General features: G+C 32.4%; 1 protein-coding gene across 1 annotated transcript; it reads right to left on the bottom strand.

Moving 5' to 3' along the window:
• Nucleotides 1–1,304: 1,304 nt before the first annotated feature.
• LOC139504308 (neurotrypsin-like) lies at nucleotides 1,305–20,738 on the bottom strand. Its single transcript, XM_071294375.1, has 6 exons — nucleotides 20,660–20,738; nucleotides 18,886–19,006; nucleotides 12,482–12,660; nucleotides 6,360–6,480; nucleotides 3,743–3,918; nucleotides 1,305–1,429 (listed from the first exon to the last, which is right to left on the bottom strand). The coding sequence occupies exons 1-6, from the start codon at nucleotides 20,736–20,738 to the stop codon at nucleotides 1,305–1,307; spliced, it is 801 nt and encodes a 266-aa protein (XP_071150476.1).
• Nucleotides 20,739–21,066: the final 328 nt, after the last annotated feature.

The following is a 21,066-nucleotide window of genomic DNA, read 5'->3' as shown; positions in this document are numbered from 1 at the left end:
AGCTGTATAGCCTGTCATATATATGTTCATATACAAAATTTAAGAATGTCATAAATTGTTAATGAGAAAGATACTAATTATTGTCCTCAATGCTCTTCAACTTCGTACTTTATTTGGCCTTTTTAACGTTTTTGGATACGAGCGTTACTGATGAGTCTTTGTAGACAAAACGCGCGTCTGTCGTATATACAAAATTTAGTCCTGGTATCTATGATGAGTTTATTCAACTGACAGTTGAAACTTGAAATGAGGTAAAGAGCATCCGATAAATTTTATACTGGCAAACCTGTATATAATTGTTAGGAGATGGTATCAAAGGACTGGTTTTCAGCAACAAATATTTAGAGAGAACTTATAGATCTGCTGTAATCTTTTTATAGTAATACCTTATATTATACCTATATTAATCATGAACCATGCTTACAATTTTCGACAATAGATGCGAAATATGCGGAACAAACACGGTGTTTATTCTAAAGTTATATGTTATATTCGGGGGGAAAGGGGGCGGGATTCTGGTTACGACAATTGAATATATTTGCAATAAAAACTTTTTATGTAATAAGCAACAAATTTAAAACTGAAATAATCCTACACTGATAATTACTATTCATAGCGTCCAGACTTTACAAAATCATCATCATAATGTAAGCTATATGTACAAAAATAATATGTAAGCTTTTACACATTTATTACGGTTCAAAAGGTAGCATGCCTTAATATTTATAGTTAACTTTAACCGACCATGGAAACATTTAGCAGGGACATCAAATAAACAACGTTATGTACTACATGAACTTATGATCTGCACAAATTAATAACTTGTTGAGCCATTCAGGGCTGAGAATGAATATTTTGACTGTGATAAAAACTATTTCTTTTAAGGCAACCTAAGGCAAAGCACACCATTTCCTTCACAACGAATTCCAACAACATTGCCATGGCTGCAAGTATGTTTTCCCCAATCAGTATGTGAACAATCACTTAATTTAGTTTCCCCTCCATTGCATCTCAATTTATTCAACCAAATTCTTGAAGTGCCAGTCATTACTGCATTTTCTAAAACACTTCCATTTCTGATATAAAAAAAAAAGAAGAAGAAAATCAATATTAATGTGCTTCCAAATCATTTGATAAGAACTCTGATGTAACTATCAAATTTGATTTCCAATTATATGTTTGACAAAATATGGGACATAAGCCCATTGTAAATTAAATGGTTCTTCACCATAGATTGTGAATTTACTCATCTGTAATAACTGCATTTCAATGATTTAATAAAGTTACGTAAGTTTAGTATGTAATCACCTGTAACCTAGCTGCTTGCAAGCCACTTCAGCTTCGATGTTGTCAAAGTTGTCGCTACAAAATGTTCCCCATTCGTTGTTGTGCAATATCTCAAGTTTTCCTGATGAAAGTCGCAAGTCTCCTAAAATTAAACCAATCATCGTTATGTAGAAGGTTTTATGAAAACCCATTTTTTGCTGATTATAAGATGTACGTGAATGAGTCGGTAATGGAATTAAATGAGTAAACGCTGAACCCTCGAAGACGAACATGTACACCTTAAAACCCTGCATTGCATCTATAAAAGTGTAATTATTACTTGAAATATCTAAGTTACAGACTTAATGTCTTTGAGATGAATAACATAATTATTGTTTTATGTTGTTTTTTTTTGCTGTGCAAGTACTATTTTTGTGTCATAGATTGATACTCCATATCTATTGGTTTTCTATAACATTAACGGAGATTGTTTCTTGTGCAGTGTTGATGACGTAGATACCTTCCCTATGCCTGAGGTGTTTGGGCTCCTGTTTATTTTAAAGATATAGTGTATTTACTTTTAAGTAAACTTCTCTTTTGTGTGTGACGTCAATCTCTAAATTTCAGGCTCGTTGAGTAATACAATTATTGACTCCTTTTCCTATCCATGGTACATTTTTCAACTTCAAACATTCATAATTGTCTTGTTTTGACAAGCTGTTACAATATTTTACTTTTGATTGAAAATGTTCGTTCGGTAAAATAAAACAATTATGGCCCATTGAGTCGGATATTATCGAAAATTGTCAACCCGAGTTAGAGTAAAGCCCTCGTGGAATAAACTTTACTCGGGTTGACAATTTTGGATAACCAACTCCTCGGCGGGTCATTACAATTGTATATTGTATTGTGTGTCTATAGCCCCTTGGACAATGTCGTACAAATACATTTAAATCTCATGTTTATTTCGTGATATCAGATTACGTTAGTTTTCCTATGGTCAAGTTTTTGTTATACATTTTTTTATTGATCATTTGTTGACATAGAAATACATGTGGAAGCTTATTCCTATTTACTTAATATTCTGTGAATAGTATTGGGAAGTGTCATGTTTTTTTTCTTTTACGATGTGACCTTTATTTACAAGAGCGTTTTGAAACTCTTCAATCTGTATGCCTATAATTAATACATTACAACCATGTTAACAAATTTCCTTCTCTGTGGAATGTAGCATCGAGGTTTGAGTAAAGAATATATTTATTAGAGTTTAGCAGAGATGCACAATTTGTTAACAACTGTTCTTTATAAATATGAATGAAACAAAGGATAACCACTTGTCCAGGAGGCAGTACTGCTAAAACATAACAAGAAAAGAACAGCAATTGATGTTCAAAAATAGACACTAACATTAACAATTCACCTGTGTTAATATGTCTTTTGATTGATATAAGCCATTTCAATGGATATTTTATAATATATCTTTCTATGTAGTGATGTACACTATTATTTCAGGTAAAGGGGAAGCTTTGTATCTATTTAAACGTTTAAACCCGCTGTTTGTTTGGAGCTGTCCTTAGTCAGTAACCTGATTTTCAGTCGTTGTCTTTATGTAATTCATAGGAGTTTCTTGTTTCTCGTTTTTGTTTTATATAGATTCAGACGTTATATTTCCCGTTTGAATGGTTTTACGATAGTCATTTTAAGGGGCCCCTTATAGCTTGATGATCGCTGTGAACCAAAGCTCCGTGTTAAAGACCGCACTTTGACCAATAAAGGTTTACTTTTACAAATTGTGACTTTGATGGAAAGTTGTCTCATTGGCACTCATTTCACATCTTCTAATATCAAAGTTCTAGTATGTTGAAACAATGTGTGAAAAGAATATCGATAAAAAACGTCATATTATGTTCATTTGATAAAACTCAAAACAAAGGTTTCTTTCTTTTGCATTGACATCATTCATATTGCTTATTTATTAATTAATGTGTATCAGAATAGGCAGTTTTTTTCGGTTATCCGTAAATAACAGAACAATTTTTCCGTAGAAATAAAACTCATTTTGTACGAATTCTAAATTAACCAATGCCCTTAACCAACTCTAAATAAAAATCCTTGTGCATATTATTGAACAATTAATGAGCTCTAATCGAAGCGATTATGAAAACGTATGGTTCTTAGCTCTCAATTACATTCATATTAGAATCCTTAAATAACAAGAATAATGTTTTTTCATTGAAATTTAAAAAAAAAAAATGCGGCTTTACAGTTAACACACAAAGACATTTATTTCGTAGCGACTGCCTCTTTTTTGTTTAAAAAGAATAATGATGAAAGTCTATCAATAAGAATTGTCTTTGAATCTAAATTTTACAAAAATTAACCAGTTGCCGAAGTGACTATATCATTTCCTAGAAAGTGAAATTCCAGTATTTCGAATATTATAAATAATTAGTAAGACAACTATATATACAAGTACCATCAGTTTTGTTATTGCATTCGATCTTTACATTTTCGCCACGAGAACAGTCCTCAACACCCCATCCTGCATTAGGACAATTGGCTAATGCGGCTTCGTCACCAATGCAATCTACGTTGTCAAGCCATATTTTCATTTCTTTCGTTGTCACTTTACCGCCATTAAAGATACCATTGCTACAACAGTAAATATGCGTTAATACCACTACAAAAAAAAAATAAGAATATCATTTATTAATGTTTGATTACTGCAATTCTTCATCATTTAAGAATGAACGCATCCATTCATGTATAAAGTAAAAACAAATCCTAATCAAACTTACTTATATTACTCATAAAAGTAAAACATGTTTTCGATGTTCAGACTTCTTTTAGAAATATATCATAAATATGCGTTACATTTGCTGTAAAAACTGCAGTGAAAAGATCTCTCTAAATTTTTACAAACCTTGGTTCTCATACACGTGTTCATAAAAGAACTTGCTTATTAAATTACCACGAACTTCATTAATTCGGTCATAAAATCAATTATTAACAAAACTTTGAATGTTTCGAAAAACTTTTCTACCCCATGAACTAGACTACTTTAGCTAACATAAACGGTCATCACAGTAACACCTTCTAAGAAAAATGAGACGGTTTAGATTTTGTAATTTAGTAGCAATCTACCAACTTCATCTGTATAGGGGATATACATTTCCCAACTCATTTGGTAAACAAGGGCTTGAAGATGCTACTCAGACTTTGTAACACGTCACCAGTGTCTGAACAGAAAGTTGATGAACACGCTGGGGTGTGTTCAAAAAAACGTCTCGTCCTTTTTTCTATAAAAGATACCAAGACCTTGTTGATAAATATTCCCTATAAACTTTACAAATAATACACGATGGTCTTGAAGTGAAGAGTATGGGTGCTAGCATTGTTTATCATCCGAAAAACGTGTTATAGCATTCTTTCATTTGTCTTTGTGAATTATTATTTTAACTATTAAGTTTATTTTGTTAGTGTCCGTTTGACGTGGCTCGGTACTTGTACATCCCGTCATTGTGTTATTATTCTGTTGGAAAGATTTCAATTCTTGTCTTTCGTTTTTGCCCATCTGTTTTGCATATAAGTTTTATTGTTTTTCTTTGTTTTTATAGTGATTGTAATTATAATTATCAATTTTGACTGATACTTCTATTTTTGACATTTCTACCTATTGTTTCTGTTTGTTCTGGTCTCACATCGTTGTCAATATACTGGAATTTGATGCGACTGTCACACACGTGAGAGATTTAGCTACCTTTAAACTAGGTGTAATCCACCATTTTTGTTTTGAATTTGAAGTATTGTGTCTACGGGAATCATTTGACATATGTTAAGTGGATTATTTGGAATAAGCCAGTGTGTATGTCAGGTTCTACTTACAAAATGTCTTTGATATATGAAGAACCATTTATAATTGGATTGGTTATATTTTTATTGTTGGTGTATCGTTTAAAAAAGCATAACAAATGTGTTTATTTTATAATCTCATATATAATTTTTATTATAGATGGTCAACACAATTTAATAATGTTAAGAAAGTGCACATAAATGCTTCTGTAAATATAAAAAAGAAGATGTGGTATTATTGCCAATGAGACAACTATCCACAAAAGACCAAAATGACACAAACATTAACAACTATAGGTAACCGTACGGCCTTCAACAAAGATCAAAGCCCATACCGCATAGTCTGTAAGTATGCTTCTGAAATCATTCAATGGCAAGGGATAAGGTCAAAAGTCAAGGTCAACTGAAACTTTTGACCGTGGTGTGTTTTCAATGTTACTCGATTGGTAGTCATTGGCGAAGATCAAAGGTGTCAGATTACGGTTTATGACTTCTACTGCCCAACCAATATATATCTTTTTAACAATGAGTCTTCAAATAGTTTCACCTCCAGTATAACAAAGAACCAGGGTATAGTACTGATCAATTGAAAGCGTCACTGTTTTGTTTCCCTGTTACGGTTATGGTGTTTATCCGATAACAAAGTTTTGAGGCTTGGGGTAGATTATTGAATTGGACGGTGGAAAGTAAAATTACAATATTCCATGGAAAATTCATAACGGAAAGTCCTTTATCAAATGGTAAAATCAAAAGCTCAAACACGTCAAACAAATCGAATGGACAACAACTATCATATCCCTGACTTGGTACAGACATTTTCTTATGTAGAAACAGAGGGATTCAACGTGGACATATACCTAGCTAAACTTCTCACTTGTATGACAGTCGTATAAAAATAAGACCTTAAAATACTTACAACAACATTTAACGGGTTTTCCACGGAAAGGTTGAATGACTTGATAATATTCAGAACAAATTATAAAAGTTTTTCTTTCCGCGTTCTTAGGTTCAAACTGTTCAGATACTGGTAAGTTTAAAATTGTTAGGTAAAACTGATAATCATTGACAGGTGAATGCATAACAAATTGGATTAAACAAATACAAAAAAAATATTTAACCGTTCTAGTATAATCATTTTTGAAACGAAAAGTAATACAACCGATCATAGAGCCTTTGTACCAGGTCATGAAATGTATGAAGTAACATTACATTACATTATATTCTAAAAAAACAATACTTACTTGTATCCAAGTTGTCTACAAGCTACTTGAGCATCAATATCGTCAAAGCTGTCATCACAAACTGTGCCCCATCTTCTATTGTGAAAAATCTTTATTACTCCAGAATCTAATTTGATCTTACCTTAAATAATGAAGATATAGAATGTTTTAGATGAACACGTTGTGAGTATGAAATGTAACCTCATCTTGAAAACAAGTTTGTATTTCATTTTTGTAACTTTTCAAATTCAATGTATTGACATTTTTTTACTCATGCTTTAACTGACATTATAAAATGTAAGTAATGATAACAATATTGATATAAATAAATAATTTAGGAACTATTTGTGAAAGATTTAGACATTAAGCCAACAGAACCAATTAAGTTTTAGACACACAGGAATATGTATGGTATGGGTCTGTCATCATCCATGTTGTCATTTATTTTGCATAGAAGATATTTTGTAGTACTGTAACGTGTAACCGGACTGGGACGTTTTAAGAGGCAGTGTCAGTGACTATCAAGTATTGTTCTTATTATGATCTGACAGTAAACAAAAAAAAAACAAAGGCAAGATGCTCCTGACTTTGGACAGGCGCAAAAATGCGACAGGGTTAAACATGTTTTTTGAGATCTCAACCCTCCCCTATACCTCTAGCCAAAGTAGAATGTATTAGTTAGAAAAATAGAAAGTAAATGTAAATGCAAATTAGAATATAAAATTATACCGAAATTGAATAAACATATGTTAAAAAAACTTGGAGTGTGAAAGTTCTTTTCTAATAAAATTCGAAAAAAAAACAAAATTTTTAAAAATATATTAAAATAAAGTGTGAGTGTATACACAATTTAAAATATTAAGATAACATTCCATATTTCTAGGTGCATTACTCCGGATTGATCGTTTGCTACTTCTACTGATGCACCTGAAATATGATAATATATTTATGGGTGTATTGAATAGATTATCGTAATTTTTACGAAGATGTTGTTCACAAAGCCTGGATATTTAAATAAGTGCTGGGTAAACTTATCGATCTTTTGAAATAACTTATTCTAATAGGGTACCAATTCATGTATGGTTGAAATGAAAGGTGTTATGTATGATGAATACATTAATTTGAATTAATCATGTGTTATCAATATATGTATGATTAGATAATTTATTTTATTTATATGTGTATGATCATATTTTTAAGAACCTAAACTGTTAGTTTGTTTTTCTCACTTGTTAGTAATGCTTTTTAAGTTGACTTTCATCTAAAAAAAAACCAAGTTGTATTTTTCATTGTTTAATTGGTTTATAAAAAGACCTGGTCAAATCGAATTCTTCCCATAACATGTTGTAAAGATTCAGTGGTTTCACATCTTCAGAAATATTCGATAAGGCGTAGAAGTATTGACAGTGAAAGTTCATTATTGAAGATAAGAGCTGGTCGTTTTGAAGAATATGATGATACGCTTACTATTTGCCATGAACACAGGTACTGGTTACAGTTATTTTTAAAATGGCAATAACATTCCAGAACATTTCTTGCAGTATTTTTATCAGACTTATCTCAAAGGTTTGTATATATATCAGTATTTCTGACCATTTCGAAAATCAGTCCTGATAAGCTTTTAAAAAAAATTAATCATAACGGTTATTTCTAAATGTAAAATTCTTGCTCGATTTTTATCAAATTTATATCAAATGTTTATAATTAGCAATGTCTCTGACAAGTTCCAAAATCACGGCCAATCATAAATTTAAAAAAAAAGTCATGTCCCTTGGAAATATTAATTGTATGGAATACTGCATTGAAAGGCCCTCAAGCCAACATTTGAAAGATATTATTTAATAGTTTCAAAGAACCAAAATATTTTTTTTAAATCAGTTATAATACTTTAGACACGTTAGACAGAAAAAAAAACATTTTTATCCTTGGGTTCGTACCAGTTTCCTAGGATTTGAAGAGCAATGCAAACATTTCTTAAGTCAGACAGTTTACGATAAACTATCAAATATACTGAGTACTAACGAAAACGCAACACTTGTTAATTTCAAATATTTAAAAAGATATACATTTTTTTTAAACTATCACCTACTAGTATATCGGATTGAAAATGAATTGTCAGACATGTTTACGCTGGAATAATAAAAAAAAGTTACGCTCTTGATTACAGAAAAGGAGGAGAGTCGAGTGCACCGCTATTTTACGCACGAATGATTTGATAATGTTTGTTTTGTAAACCTTGGTTATGAATTGAAAGGAGTAGTTTCAGTAAGACCCCTTTTTGGCCCTAAAATTAAGCAGTTTTGCAAAATTGTGAAAATGTAATCTTTTAGCTATTTTTTGGAAAGTAGAATGCTTCTGCTACATAACTATGTGCTGTTTTTGACAATACAATGCACATATATCGTGTACTAGCATCATAAAGTCATGCTAAATTACTGAATTCTTCACAATTATAGCATTTTAGTTAAATTTTAGACAGTTTCCGTCTTAAATGAAAGTGGCCGCATTCGTGTTCATTCATAATATTGAAATGTAAGTTGTATTTGATGATAATACATAACATATATAAAGGTTGAGGATGAACACGGATGCGGCCACTTTCATTTTTGACGAAAACCATCTGAAAAGTGACGTTTTTTGGCATATTTGATAGATTTTTCATATTTAAGCTTCAATCGGAGCGTTTTTAATGACTGAATCAGTTAAAATCTTTTACATAAACTAATCGAATCAATTGAAATAGACACTTAAGTGTTTAAAAAGTGTCCTAAATATCTCGTTAGATGAAACTGAAATTTGGGGCCAAAATCGGCCCTTACCGGACCTACTCCTTTCCCATGTTTTTTATAAGCCACTACAATAACCTAAAGCGTAGATGCCGATACTTTCAGTCTACAAAATACTTTATGAAGAGTGGTTCAGAGAGGCATTTCAACACGTGAAATTGCACGCAGAATGCAATGTTCGGTTTCAACAATAACCAGACTCATCCTAAGATTCAACCAAACTGGGTCTTTGAATGATAGGCCACGTTCCGGAAGACAATAACAACAACTGCCCAACAGGACCAATACATTCATCTTCAGCAAGTGCGATATCGTTTCCGTATGGCTGTTCATGGCGTCTATAGGAGACAAATTGGAGCAAAGACGGTAAGACGCCGTTTGCGCAGCTTTTCGTGGTAACATGTTGACAGCTGTACGATGGTCGGACGAATCAATTTTCCGTCTTCGCCGTAGTAATGGACGTACTCGTGTATGGAGACGAAGTGGTGAACGATATGCAGATTCACGATCCAAGAGACAGATTGTTGACGTGGTGGTAGTGTCATGGTATGTTGAGGAATATCGTTTAACCACAAAACTCCATTCATAACTATCAATGTCAATTTAAACGCCCAACGCTACATTGATGAAGTTTTACGACCGATCGTTATACCATTTATAACTAGTCATCAATATTCTAATCTATTCTAACAATATAACGCTTGTTCACACTCAACACGACTCACAATAACGTTCATCAATAACAATCATTTAAGCCTGATTTGAGTCAAATTGGACAAGACGTAAGACGACGACAGCCATCACCAATTACGCTGCACCAACTTGAAATAGTATTGCGGAAATAATGAATAAATATTCCACAACACCGTATCCAACGTCTGGTCAGGTCAATGCCAAGTCGTTGTATTGAGTGCGTTGCAGCACGCGGTGGACACATTCGTTTTTGAGACTGTGATAAGTGAATTGTAAAGTTGTGGTGTATGCATGAACGCATTGCATTCGAATCCTTGTAACTTTTTGTTTGACTTTTATCTTATGTTTCATTATGCAAAATATCTGTTATATATAGAGAATAATACATGGCAAAATCCGTATCATATGTCGTATCATCCCGAGACATCAATATCAGCCCAAGGGCCTTTAGGCCCGAGGGATGATATTGGTCGAGGGTGATACGGCATGTGATACGGATTTTGCCATGTATTATACACTTTATCATATATTTCAACAGAAGAGTATTATATTATATGAACTGTTTTCTGATCCATAGCACTGGGTTACCTTCAGTTCTACTTTTGTCTTGTTTCAAAGGCCTTAAAAGAACTGCTCAATTACTTATCCGAAGCACCTGTGTTACCTTACAATTTGCGTGCTGTTGTTTTAAAAATATTTTGTTTATTATTGTATTAATTTGTGTGTTTTGTATTTTTCATTGTTGTATTTAGTGTGCCAAAAAATATGAAAACTTGACGTTCGTGACGTCACATACAATATGAAAACTCGACGTTCGTGACATCACATACCAAACAATGACGTCATTCAAAAAATTTACCTATTTTGAGGAAAATTTTTCTTAAAAAAAAAAACCCAAATTGACTTTATGTAAAAAAAAAAAAAAAAAAAAAAAAAAAAGTAGGGGTGTGATAAAGGGTATGCGATAAAGGGTAGGGGTGTGATAAAGGGTATGCGATAAAGGGTGCGCATCAAAGTTGCGCAATATGGATTAAACAACAGGCTATTTATCACATATGCAAAACTACTGTATTTACTACTAAACATATGATAAATATATATTATTGTTTATTTGCAGAAAAAAGATGCTCCTCACAAGAAGTTGTGCAAATGTAATAAATTTATGCAAATACTTTGAAAAGAACAAAGTTATGCCTTAGATAGTTGTAACCAAACTTAACCATGATTGGCACTTGCTATTGGAACTTGCCTAGATATGCGATTATTACCCTTGCCTTCACAAATTCATAATTGAAAACTCTACGAAATGTTGCAAAACAAAACTGTCTTTTTAATGATAAAATAAAAAATAAGATAAAACAAAAATGTTTTTCATGATAAAATCGATATATGATGTTGCCTTTAATATTCGTCATCAAATTAATAATAATACAGTAATATCAAAATTACTTCATATTTTTTTATCTATTAACTTTAGAATAGTCAAACCAATCCAATTGATTATCTTTATTTCTTTTGTTGATTAACTATCTTTCTTATTCTAATATAAACAGTGTTGTAACTTTTGCTGTAAATTCTATAGGAAGAAATTAAAACTTATCATTTTCATTATAAACTAAAAGTTCTAAATGTTACTACGTTATATTTAACCCTAGTATACTGTTTGGTTGGTATGCATTATTAGAGGAAGATCATTGACCAACAGCTTATCTTTAAAACAGTAAGTTTATCACTAATGAAAATTTATACTGAAATTTCTTTTTATTCATTTGCTTACTTCTAGATTTTAATAATTTTTAAAATTGTATTCAATTCTGTTTTTTTTTTCGAAAAAAGTAAAATCACAAAAATACTGAACTCCGATGAAAATAAAAACGAAAAGTCCATAATCAAATGTCAAAATCAAAAGCTCAAACACATCAAAACAACTGTATTCCTGACTTGGTACAGGTATTTTCTTATGTAGAAAATAGTAGATGAAACCTGATTTTATAGCTAGGTAAACCTCTCATTTGTATGACATTCGTATAAAATTCCATTATATTGACGATTTGTGAACAAAATAAACAGATATAATAGATAAAAATTTCGAAAGCAGTTCTGATAGTTTGTTACTATGTGTACGATTTGAGAAGAAACGGCAACTATTTTAAAGCTAAATATTTAGTTTTATATTCAAAATTTAATCTATTTTCCACCCCTTGCATAAACTCTTTAATTTAAGTATGTTTGGTTAATTAGTAAATGTAAGGAAAAAAAATCAAAATTCAATTCATTTGAAAATAAACTCACCATTTTTCATTTTTATTTTGTTTTCATTTCTTGAACAAAGTCGATTATTTGATGAATTTATTACAACATTAACCTGTATATGTATGCAAATCATATTTCAGGATTGAATAATATATAAATATAATTATTTCAAAGTATAAATAGATATCAGTTTATGCCACAATAAATGGAGTAAATATTTCTCATAAAGATAGGTTAATTTGTGATTTTTTTGCGAATCTTTATAGCTGTAAAAACCTCAGAATTTTAAATCGAAATCTTTTATCAATGTTGAAACAATTTTCCAAACATTTTTACGTTCGGAGAAAAGTGTACCATATATTTGGACATTTTATTAAAAAATATTATGCTGATATATAAGACAATGCTAACCATCATTTGTGTTAATACATTCGATTCCTACGTCTTCTTGGTGATCACAGTTGTGCACACCCCATCCTTTATTAGAACAACTAACCAATGTGCGTTCATTTCCTTTGCATTCCATATCGTCAAGCCAAATTTCACCATAACCATCATCTACTACTTCGGAGTCCAATGTTATTCCATCGCTGTCAAAAAAACAAATATAATTTAAAATATTATTTCAGTTTTACTTTCTCAGATATAATTATTATGAAATGTTTCCATAAAAACTTGTACATGTTGTACAAGCTAAAGAATGTTTTTGTAATGCGTAATTGTGCAATAACTGTGTCTGTTTTGGTTCGTTTAAAGTTCTGAATAATTCAAAAAATATCATCTTGTCCGTTTGCTCGAACATTATCATGATAATTCAGATACGCTCGTAGGGGCTAATGTAACGATGAGAACAAAGTCTTTATTTGGTTTAGTAATTTTATTAAAAAAAAGTTGACCTTCAATGATAAACAAAACCGACGTTTTTTTAAATACATTAAAGACCATAGACATATCATTATAGAAATTCATTCTGAAATCTTGATCTCTTGAAAAAAAAATATTGACAAGAAATAAACTCATCATAGAAACAAAGATTGCAATTTTGTATTTGTGCCAGACGTGCGTACCGTCTTATTAACCCTCATGCTTGAATCAAATAATAAAAAGACCAAAATAGTCCGAAGTTGAAGAGCATCAAGGACCAAAAATTCTTAAAAGTTTGAAAATACAGCTAAGTTAATCTAGTCCTGAGTTAGAAAAGCCTTTGTATTTCGAAAATGACCATATCAATCATTTTCAAATGAAAATAGTTAGAAGTGTGGTAAAAGGTAATGTGAATTTTCGTAAAGAAATTCTATGTTCAGTATATGGAATACCTTATATTCAAAGATTATATTAGAATGAATTAAAACATGCTCCAAAATGTTGCCAATTCAAAACTGTATTTAGAGCTTTAACTAATATTTTATCGGTATAAATACTTATCGTGTTCTCGTTATATGAGCACCAAACTAGATATAACTGCTGTACACATATGCACATTAATTGTTAAAATCTATCAATACCTATATATTTGTATTGCACAATGTCATGTTCTTCCCTGACTGTTAATGACGTCTTTACACTAAATCAATTATATGATAGATGATTTCTGATTGATATTTTAGTCTCAGGCACATGATTTTTTATAGTCACTGCTATTGACTTGAACAAGTCTTCAGTAACTGCAAGTTTTTCTCGGATTTTTACTTTTGGTCCTTTGCGTTTCTGTTTAGGGTTTTTATGTTCTATGTATTGATCCGATGAGTTATGTACTTTTCTAGTGATTTTTATTATTTATTCTTAAGATGTACTTTAACACATTGGTCCAAAGAAAGCATGTTTCACCCCGCTACATGATGTATATGCATGTCCCAAGACAAGATCCTTATTTCAGCAGTCATCTTATATTTCATCTTTTTTTTTTGGTTTATGGCTTTGAATATAATTCTGGCCGCTAGTCTTTCTAGTTTCAATCGTTTAACATTTGTCATTTCGGGGCCTTCCAATGTGGTATGAGTTTTGCTCATTGTTGATGACTGTACAATGAGCTATTGATGTTATACTGCAGTCACACTAGGCAACAATTGCATTAGGATCCTCAATTTGTTTTTCTCACAGCGACTTAACAACGACCTAACTACGAATATCACGTTCTTACCGCGACCCAAACACGCTCCCACTACGACTAAACTATGTTTATGCCACGCTTATACAATATTGTCATAGACCATAGTACGATTTTAGTACTCCAATGCCATCTTCATCACGCTGTTCTTACGACCCAACTACGTTCATACTACATATATAAAAGCTCTCCTGCTATTTTTTGTCTGTATGTAATTTGGACCTATTGTCCTTTTTTTACCAACGGTCCAACCATGCTTGAAACATCTGTGTCATCCCTAATACCGTTACCTAAAACATCGTCATTTGATCTTGATGGACCGGCAATAAGTTGTGATTCATAGGTATAGGAAGATGTGGTATGAGTGCCAATGAGACAACTCTCCGTCCAAATAACAATTTATAAAAGTAACCAATTATAGGTCAAGGTACGACCTTCAACATAAAGCCTTGGCTCACACCAAACAACAAGCTATAAAGGGCCCCAAAATTACAAGTGTAAAACCAAACAACTTGGAAAACCAACGGTCTATTCTATATAAAAAGACGAAAAACGAGAAACGTATGAATAACATATACAAACGACAACTACTGTACATCAGATTCCAGGACAGATGCAAATATTTGCAGTGGGATTAAACGTTTCAATGGTATCAAACCTTTTCCCTGTTACTCAGTTTAGATTGGTCGGTCCGACATAAATCGTCTGGATCATGATTCGTTACTATCAGATCTCCCTCTGTCTCTACCTCTACCCTCACCCTTATGTGGATTTTGGTTGCATGACTACATTGTTTTGAGAAACTCTACGTATCAATTAAAAATAGAAGAAATTATACATTATTTATATGGAATACGATGTTGGTGTTATTGCTAAGAGCTTAGTTAATAGCATTGTTAAGATCGTGGTATGAACGTTGCATGATTGTAGTATGATAGTGGTAAGAACGTGCTATAATCGCAGTAGTAGCTTGGTAAGATCGTGTTGCAATCGGAAAAATCGTGGTAAGGTCGTAGTGAGCACATAATGAGCGTAAAAAGATCGTGATAATCGTAGTAAAATCACAGAATAAGCGTTATAAGAACGTGGTATAATCGTAGCAAGATCGTTGTAGAAGCGTAATGAGGACGTAGTAGCAACTTGATTGAAACGAAAATTTAAATTTTTATGCCGATCATACTGCATGCTCACCACGATCTGAATTTATTTTAAATCACGGCGAGCGTGGTGCAATCGTGGTCTAGTTGGACTAGGGGCTTAACCTCATTAATATCGCGATCTAACTACGCTCTCGACAATAAAGTCAACATCATGTTCCATATAAATATAGTTTCATTCCTTCTTTTTTTCCATTATATTACGTTAAGTTCTCGAAAACAACACAATCATGCCACCAAAATCTACCAAAACTCGTTGGCGTGGTGGTATGGGAAGAAGCAGAGCCATAGGGGCCTCTGATACAAATCCTGATCCAGATGAGATGTCGAATTAACCAACCCAAACTGAATCAATATATTGCTGATCCATATCTTAATAAACAAATGGTTAAGCTGTTGGAAATTATGGACATGAGGTCCGAATTAAATACAGACTAACAAAAACTAGAGAGCTTTTATGTATGTTATGTGACAATGACAATGAGCTCGAGCATGGATAGAACTCAAAATGGTCGTAGTATTAACGTAGTTTGGTTAAAAGCCGAGCATGATGAGGACGGCATAAGCGTCCTAGAATCGTACTATGGTTTTGAACAGCCCGGTATAAACGTGGTATAGTCGCAGTAGAAGCGTGGTTGGGTCGCGTGGAGAACTTGGTGGTCGTAGTGAGGTCGTAGTAACGTCGCTGTGAGAATGAGCGCAATCTCTCCGACTACAATCTCGCTTTCGCTATGATGGAACAGCGACCTATACGATCCTATCACGACTTTAGTGCAATCTTAATACGCTTCTACTACGTTTTGATTTCGCCACAACCGCACCAGGATTTTTTTGTATATGTTCAAAGTTGGCCTAGCTCATCAAGATCATGAAGACCTCACGACGACCGTACAACCACCTTACTGCGATTTGCACGATCGCAGTACGATCGTCAAAATTTGAATTTTTTTCACAGATCGTAGTTCGATCGTGGCCTAGTGGGACTACGGTATAAGATCGTAGATCAATCGTAGTAACAGCGTCCTATTATCGCAGAAGAAGCGTGGTAACGTCGTGTTGCAATTGGATAAATCATTATATGGTCGTAGTGAGAACGTGATAAGCGAGATAAGATCATGATAATCGTAGCGAGGTCGCAGAATAATCGTGGTAAAAACGTGGTATTATCGTCGCAGTATCGTTGTAGAAGCGTAATGAGGACGCAATAGCAACGTGTAAACAACGAAAATCTACATTTTCATGCCCCTCAAACTGTTAGTAGTATCAACGTGATTGAAACAAAAATTTACATTTTCATGCCGCTCATACTGCGTGCTCATAACAATTAAACAACACTTTTTATCATTGTATATCAGTAACAACGCACTGCTTTTTACAAATGTTTCAGCAAGACGATCAGATTAATAGACGGTAGGTGCGTTTCTTTATGATACATTACTATATGCTTCGAAAGGAATTACACTTAAAGGTCACCACTTTGAATAGGACACAAACAATCCGTACCAGTTGTACTGATATATATATAGAATAAAGGACTCTTTGTTTTTGATACTGACTTTATAACAGTAAAATATCAGGTGAGCCTTTATTTTATTTACCGGTAATTAAAAAAAAATCACTACAATAATAGAGAAAATAACAAACGAACTTCTTTATCGCGTCGAATCACGGCGAATCACACTTGACGTCACAGGCTGCATTACGTCATTTGAAATTTTGTCACAGTGCAGTAAACATGGCGTTCTCTTGCACAAAGTATTGAAAATGAAATATTGCATGCGTTTTATTAATTTTGCTTTGGACACTATTAACAGTTCCAAATATAAGCAGTAAGTCATTTTATTTCTATTTTTCACAAAGGACAGAATGATAGTGATACGATATGATAGCAGAATTTCAACTTAAAGCTATTTTTATCATTTTTATTTATTAATCTTTGGCTTATGGATGACATTTATCTTGTCTGACATTATACGCTCAGCGTTCATCCTGACAACGATCACATTGATTTCAAATCATTTTTGGAAAGCACCGTGTAAGCAGACATTTGTCTGTAATCTGATGTACAGTAGTTGTCGTTTGTTAATGTAATTTATACTTGTTTCTCGTTTTTTATATTTAGATTAGACCGTTGGTTTTCCCGTTTGAATGGTTTTACACTTGTAATGTTGGGGCCCTTTATAGCTTGTTGTTCGGTGTGAGCCAAGGCTCCGTGTTAAAGGCTATACCTTGACCTATAATTGTTTACTTTTATAAATTGTGATTTGGATGGAGAGTTGTCTCATTGGCACTCATACCACATCTTCCTATACCTTTTTTATTTACAAATTATAGGCAGCTACGAATCTGAACAAGCTCATGTTTTGTCAACTTCAAAATTATTTTTACTGCTACAAAGACGATTTATGGTTAATGTTTACTTTTTACCTGTTACTGTTCCACTCAAAACGTTTTCTAAATTAGGGCCCCAAGTCACCCCTTTTTAAAAACTGGACCCGCATTTAAATTTTTTGAATTGTTTTTTGGTCTAATGTGTAAATATTGACAATGAAACCATATCTTCTTTATATTTGTCAGATGGTCTCACAAAAATGTAGGAAATGGTTTCTTTTTTTTTTTAGCGGCTCTGATGCGATAGCGGAACCTATTTGGTCACTATTTATGTGGTGCGTTTAAATATCGACTGTAACGCTTTATAGTGGCTAAACAGGTTTAACAAATACTTCTCAAGAATCAGAGAAAGAATACACATAGGAACAACACCAGACTATGCATGAATAAAAACTCGGATCGGCATAGCATTGACGATAGTTAGTACGACCTCCTCGTGATTAGTAGGTAATTTTGCAGATAACGAAAATATTTTTATAATTGGTTTTTTTTCCGTACATTTCCTTTTCAAACTTTTACGCATTCGTTCAAAAAAAGCTAATCTACCATTTTTTTGGAAATGTTTCAAAGAATGACAAGTGTTTCATTGATTCACCAAAAAACTCGTGCGTTTCTGTGAAATAAATCAAGCGCGATTTTGTGTATAAAAGGGAAAGTAGATCCTTACGCGGTGCATTCGCGCATGTCAATTGCGAACTGACCCAATAATTTTATTATCACGACCAGTCCACTGATACTGACATTATCAGCGAGTGCACTTCAAAGGAAAAGTGCACAAATTACCGATAAAAAGAAAAAGATAGAGATGAATGTTCCACCTAGAAGATATATTGTACCAGTCAGCACTGTCTCATAGTGATAGTCTTCCACAACTTAAGGGCCATTTGTCAAGTTCTTTTTTATGTTAACATATCAATGAGCTGTGCATACAGTATACAATCAATTTGAAATATATAGAATCAAACACATTGAATAGTGTATGATGGAATTAAGAGAGCAAATGTATGATATTTCATACAGAATTGAATAAATACAAAAATAAAATTTAACCTTTATTTTTGTGAAAATGCGATACACCCAAACGAATATGTAGTCTGTTCATCAAATATATATATCATGCATGCAAACATATCGACGGACGTGCTGAAAATAATATTTACTTGTAGCCAAGCTGTTTACAAGCTACATTAGCATCAATATCGTCAAAGCTATCATCGCAAACTGTGCCCCATGTTTGGTTGTAAAATATCTCGAGTCTTCTTGAAATTAATCGTAAATCACCTGTAATAATGAGCATTAATCGATAGACATATTGTAAGCAATGTACTGTTATTTCAGGACGAGAGAAAAAATGTTTCTATTTTCACAATACAATACAATACAATAATAATTTATTAAAGTCTCACCATCAATAATACAGTAAACACACATTTCACTTTGTAAAAGTAACTTTTTTTTACAATACTAATGCCATTCTAAAAGAAACTATTAGTGACGGATTAGAAAGGAACTAATAGTTACACATTCTCAAAAAGCTATTATAAAAAAAAAGTAAAATCATAAACCTATTTACATCTATCATTGGTATAAAAAAAAAACTAAGATGTGTTTGTAGGTTTAAGCAAATTTTTGTATCAATAATACCAAAACCGTGGTGAAATTTTCAAATAACCACTGAAAAGTCTGAAACTGACACTATGATTTGAAGAGTAAAAACTGATAACACTTCCTTAAGATCTGGATTATAAAAGCTAGGATGATTTAAAAAATAAAATTCCGATAAAACACAAATAAAACAATTAATTTGTTAAGCAGGAGGAGGGAGTTATGGTATCTTAAATTTATCGACAGACTCATTTGATAACACATAATAATACCTAACCCCAGTAGTATACATAACTAGATAAGCAGTCGATTAAAGATTAACGAACAAAGATATGAAACAAATGTTTTTAAATCTAGGAAGTCAAATTAAAAGACATAAGTTCCCCTGTAAAACATAATCCAAAATTCTCTTCACTTATAGTGCATGTACTATTTAAATAATTTTTAAAATGTGAATTTTAAAATTCAAATCACCAATACAGACGAAGTTTATTTGACATCAATCGCAGATAAAACTCGCTCGCATTAGTAACTATTGCTTTCCTTTGTGTCAGTGGACTTATATTTTACTGGCATCACTAATTTTTAAATATCATCTTTTTTTTGGGATAGATAAATACAGTAACACGTCTTATAGTAATGCAAATTCGCACTCAGCAAAACAGTCACAATCGGGAAAAAGTCACGTTCGGTAATTAAAAGATTAGACGACGTAATGGCAAACCACAATCTACCATGTTGTAAAAATGTCCTTAGCTAGTTTGGTCAAAGACACATCGTATGGATCAATCAATTCGTGATGGTGTCCATAAAATTTACGGAGTGTCAATTTTAATCTGTCCTCCTCATAACTTTGTTGGAGCAGTTTCTGTGTAAGGAGCACACTCCTGTATATGAAGTCCATATGGTGTGAACAAGCACGAGAGTAACGTATCAATTGTGATATGTAAACACCACACGAAGGGGCAGAGGGTATGTTACTGCTGAGAAATGGGAAATTGATAATTGGGAAGTTGAAACCGTCCCGTTCATCATAGATTTTCGTGTGAAGTCGTCCATCTGCGTCAATATTGAGAAAAAGATCAAGGTATGAAGCAGTCCTTCTAGTATCAGTAGTATCCTTTATTTCAAGTTCGCTAGGATAATTGAGATGTAAGTATTGGCTGAAATATGGGTTATTCAATGATAGAACATCATCAATATATCGGAAAGTAAAATTAAAGAATTTCGCAAGGTGCTTTTTCTTTTTGTCTTTTAGAAGGTTCTGAATGAATTCTGCTTCATACGAGTACAAAAACAAATCGGCCAACAGGGGTGCACTATTAGTACCATTTGGAATACCGACTGTCTGTTGAAATATAAATCCTCCAAACTCAACAAATATATTGTCGATCAAAAAGTCCAGCATTTTGATAATATCATCTTCAGTATATTTTCTGGAAGATTCAGTGTGATTCTTCACAAAATATGAATTAAATTATTTCATTTCAAAATATAAAATGCAAATTAGAAAATATCAAATTTATCTTTTTTAAAACCCAGATAAAACAATGGATTTCAAATATCAAATGATAAAAAAAGAAACAATTAAAAACCAATTGCTCAGAGAACAATTTAAGGTCTTTCCACCAAAAACAATGTATTTTAATCTGAAAGTTGTAAAATTAAGTTTAAAGTGTCATTTCAATCGTCAAATGATAGCTTATTGTACGCTGGTTCCAAAAATATATGGTTTC

This window comes from Mytilus edulis, chromosome 14, assembly GCF_963676685.1.
Source record: "Mytilus edulis chromosome 14, xbMytEdul2.2, whole genome shotgun sequence".
In the NCBI taxonomy this organism is placed as follows: Eukaryota; Metazoa; Mollusca; class Bivalvia; order Mytilida; family Mytilidae; genus Mytilus; species Mytilus edulis.
The sequence above is the reverse complement of the archived record's forward strand: the minus strand, read 5'-3'. Positions and strand labels throughout refer to the sequence as shown.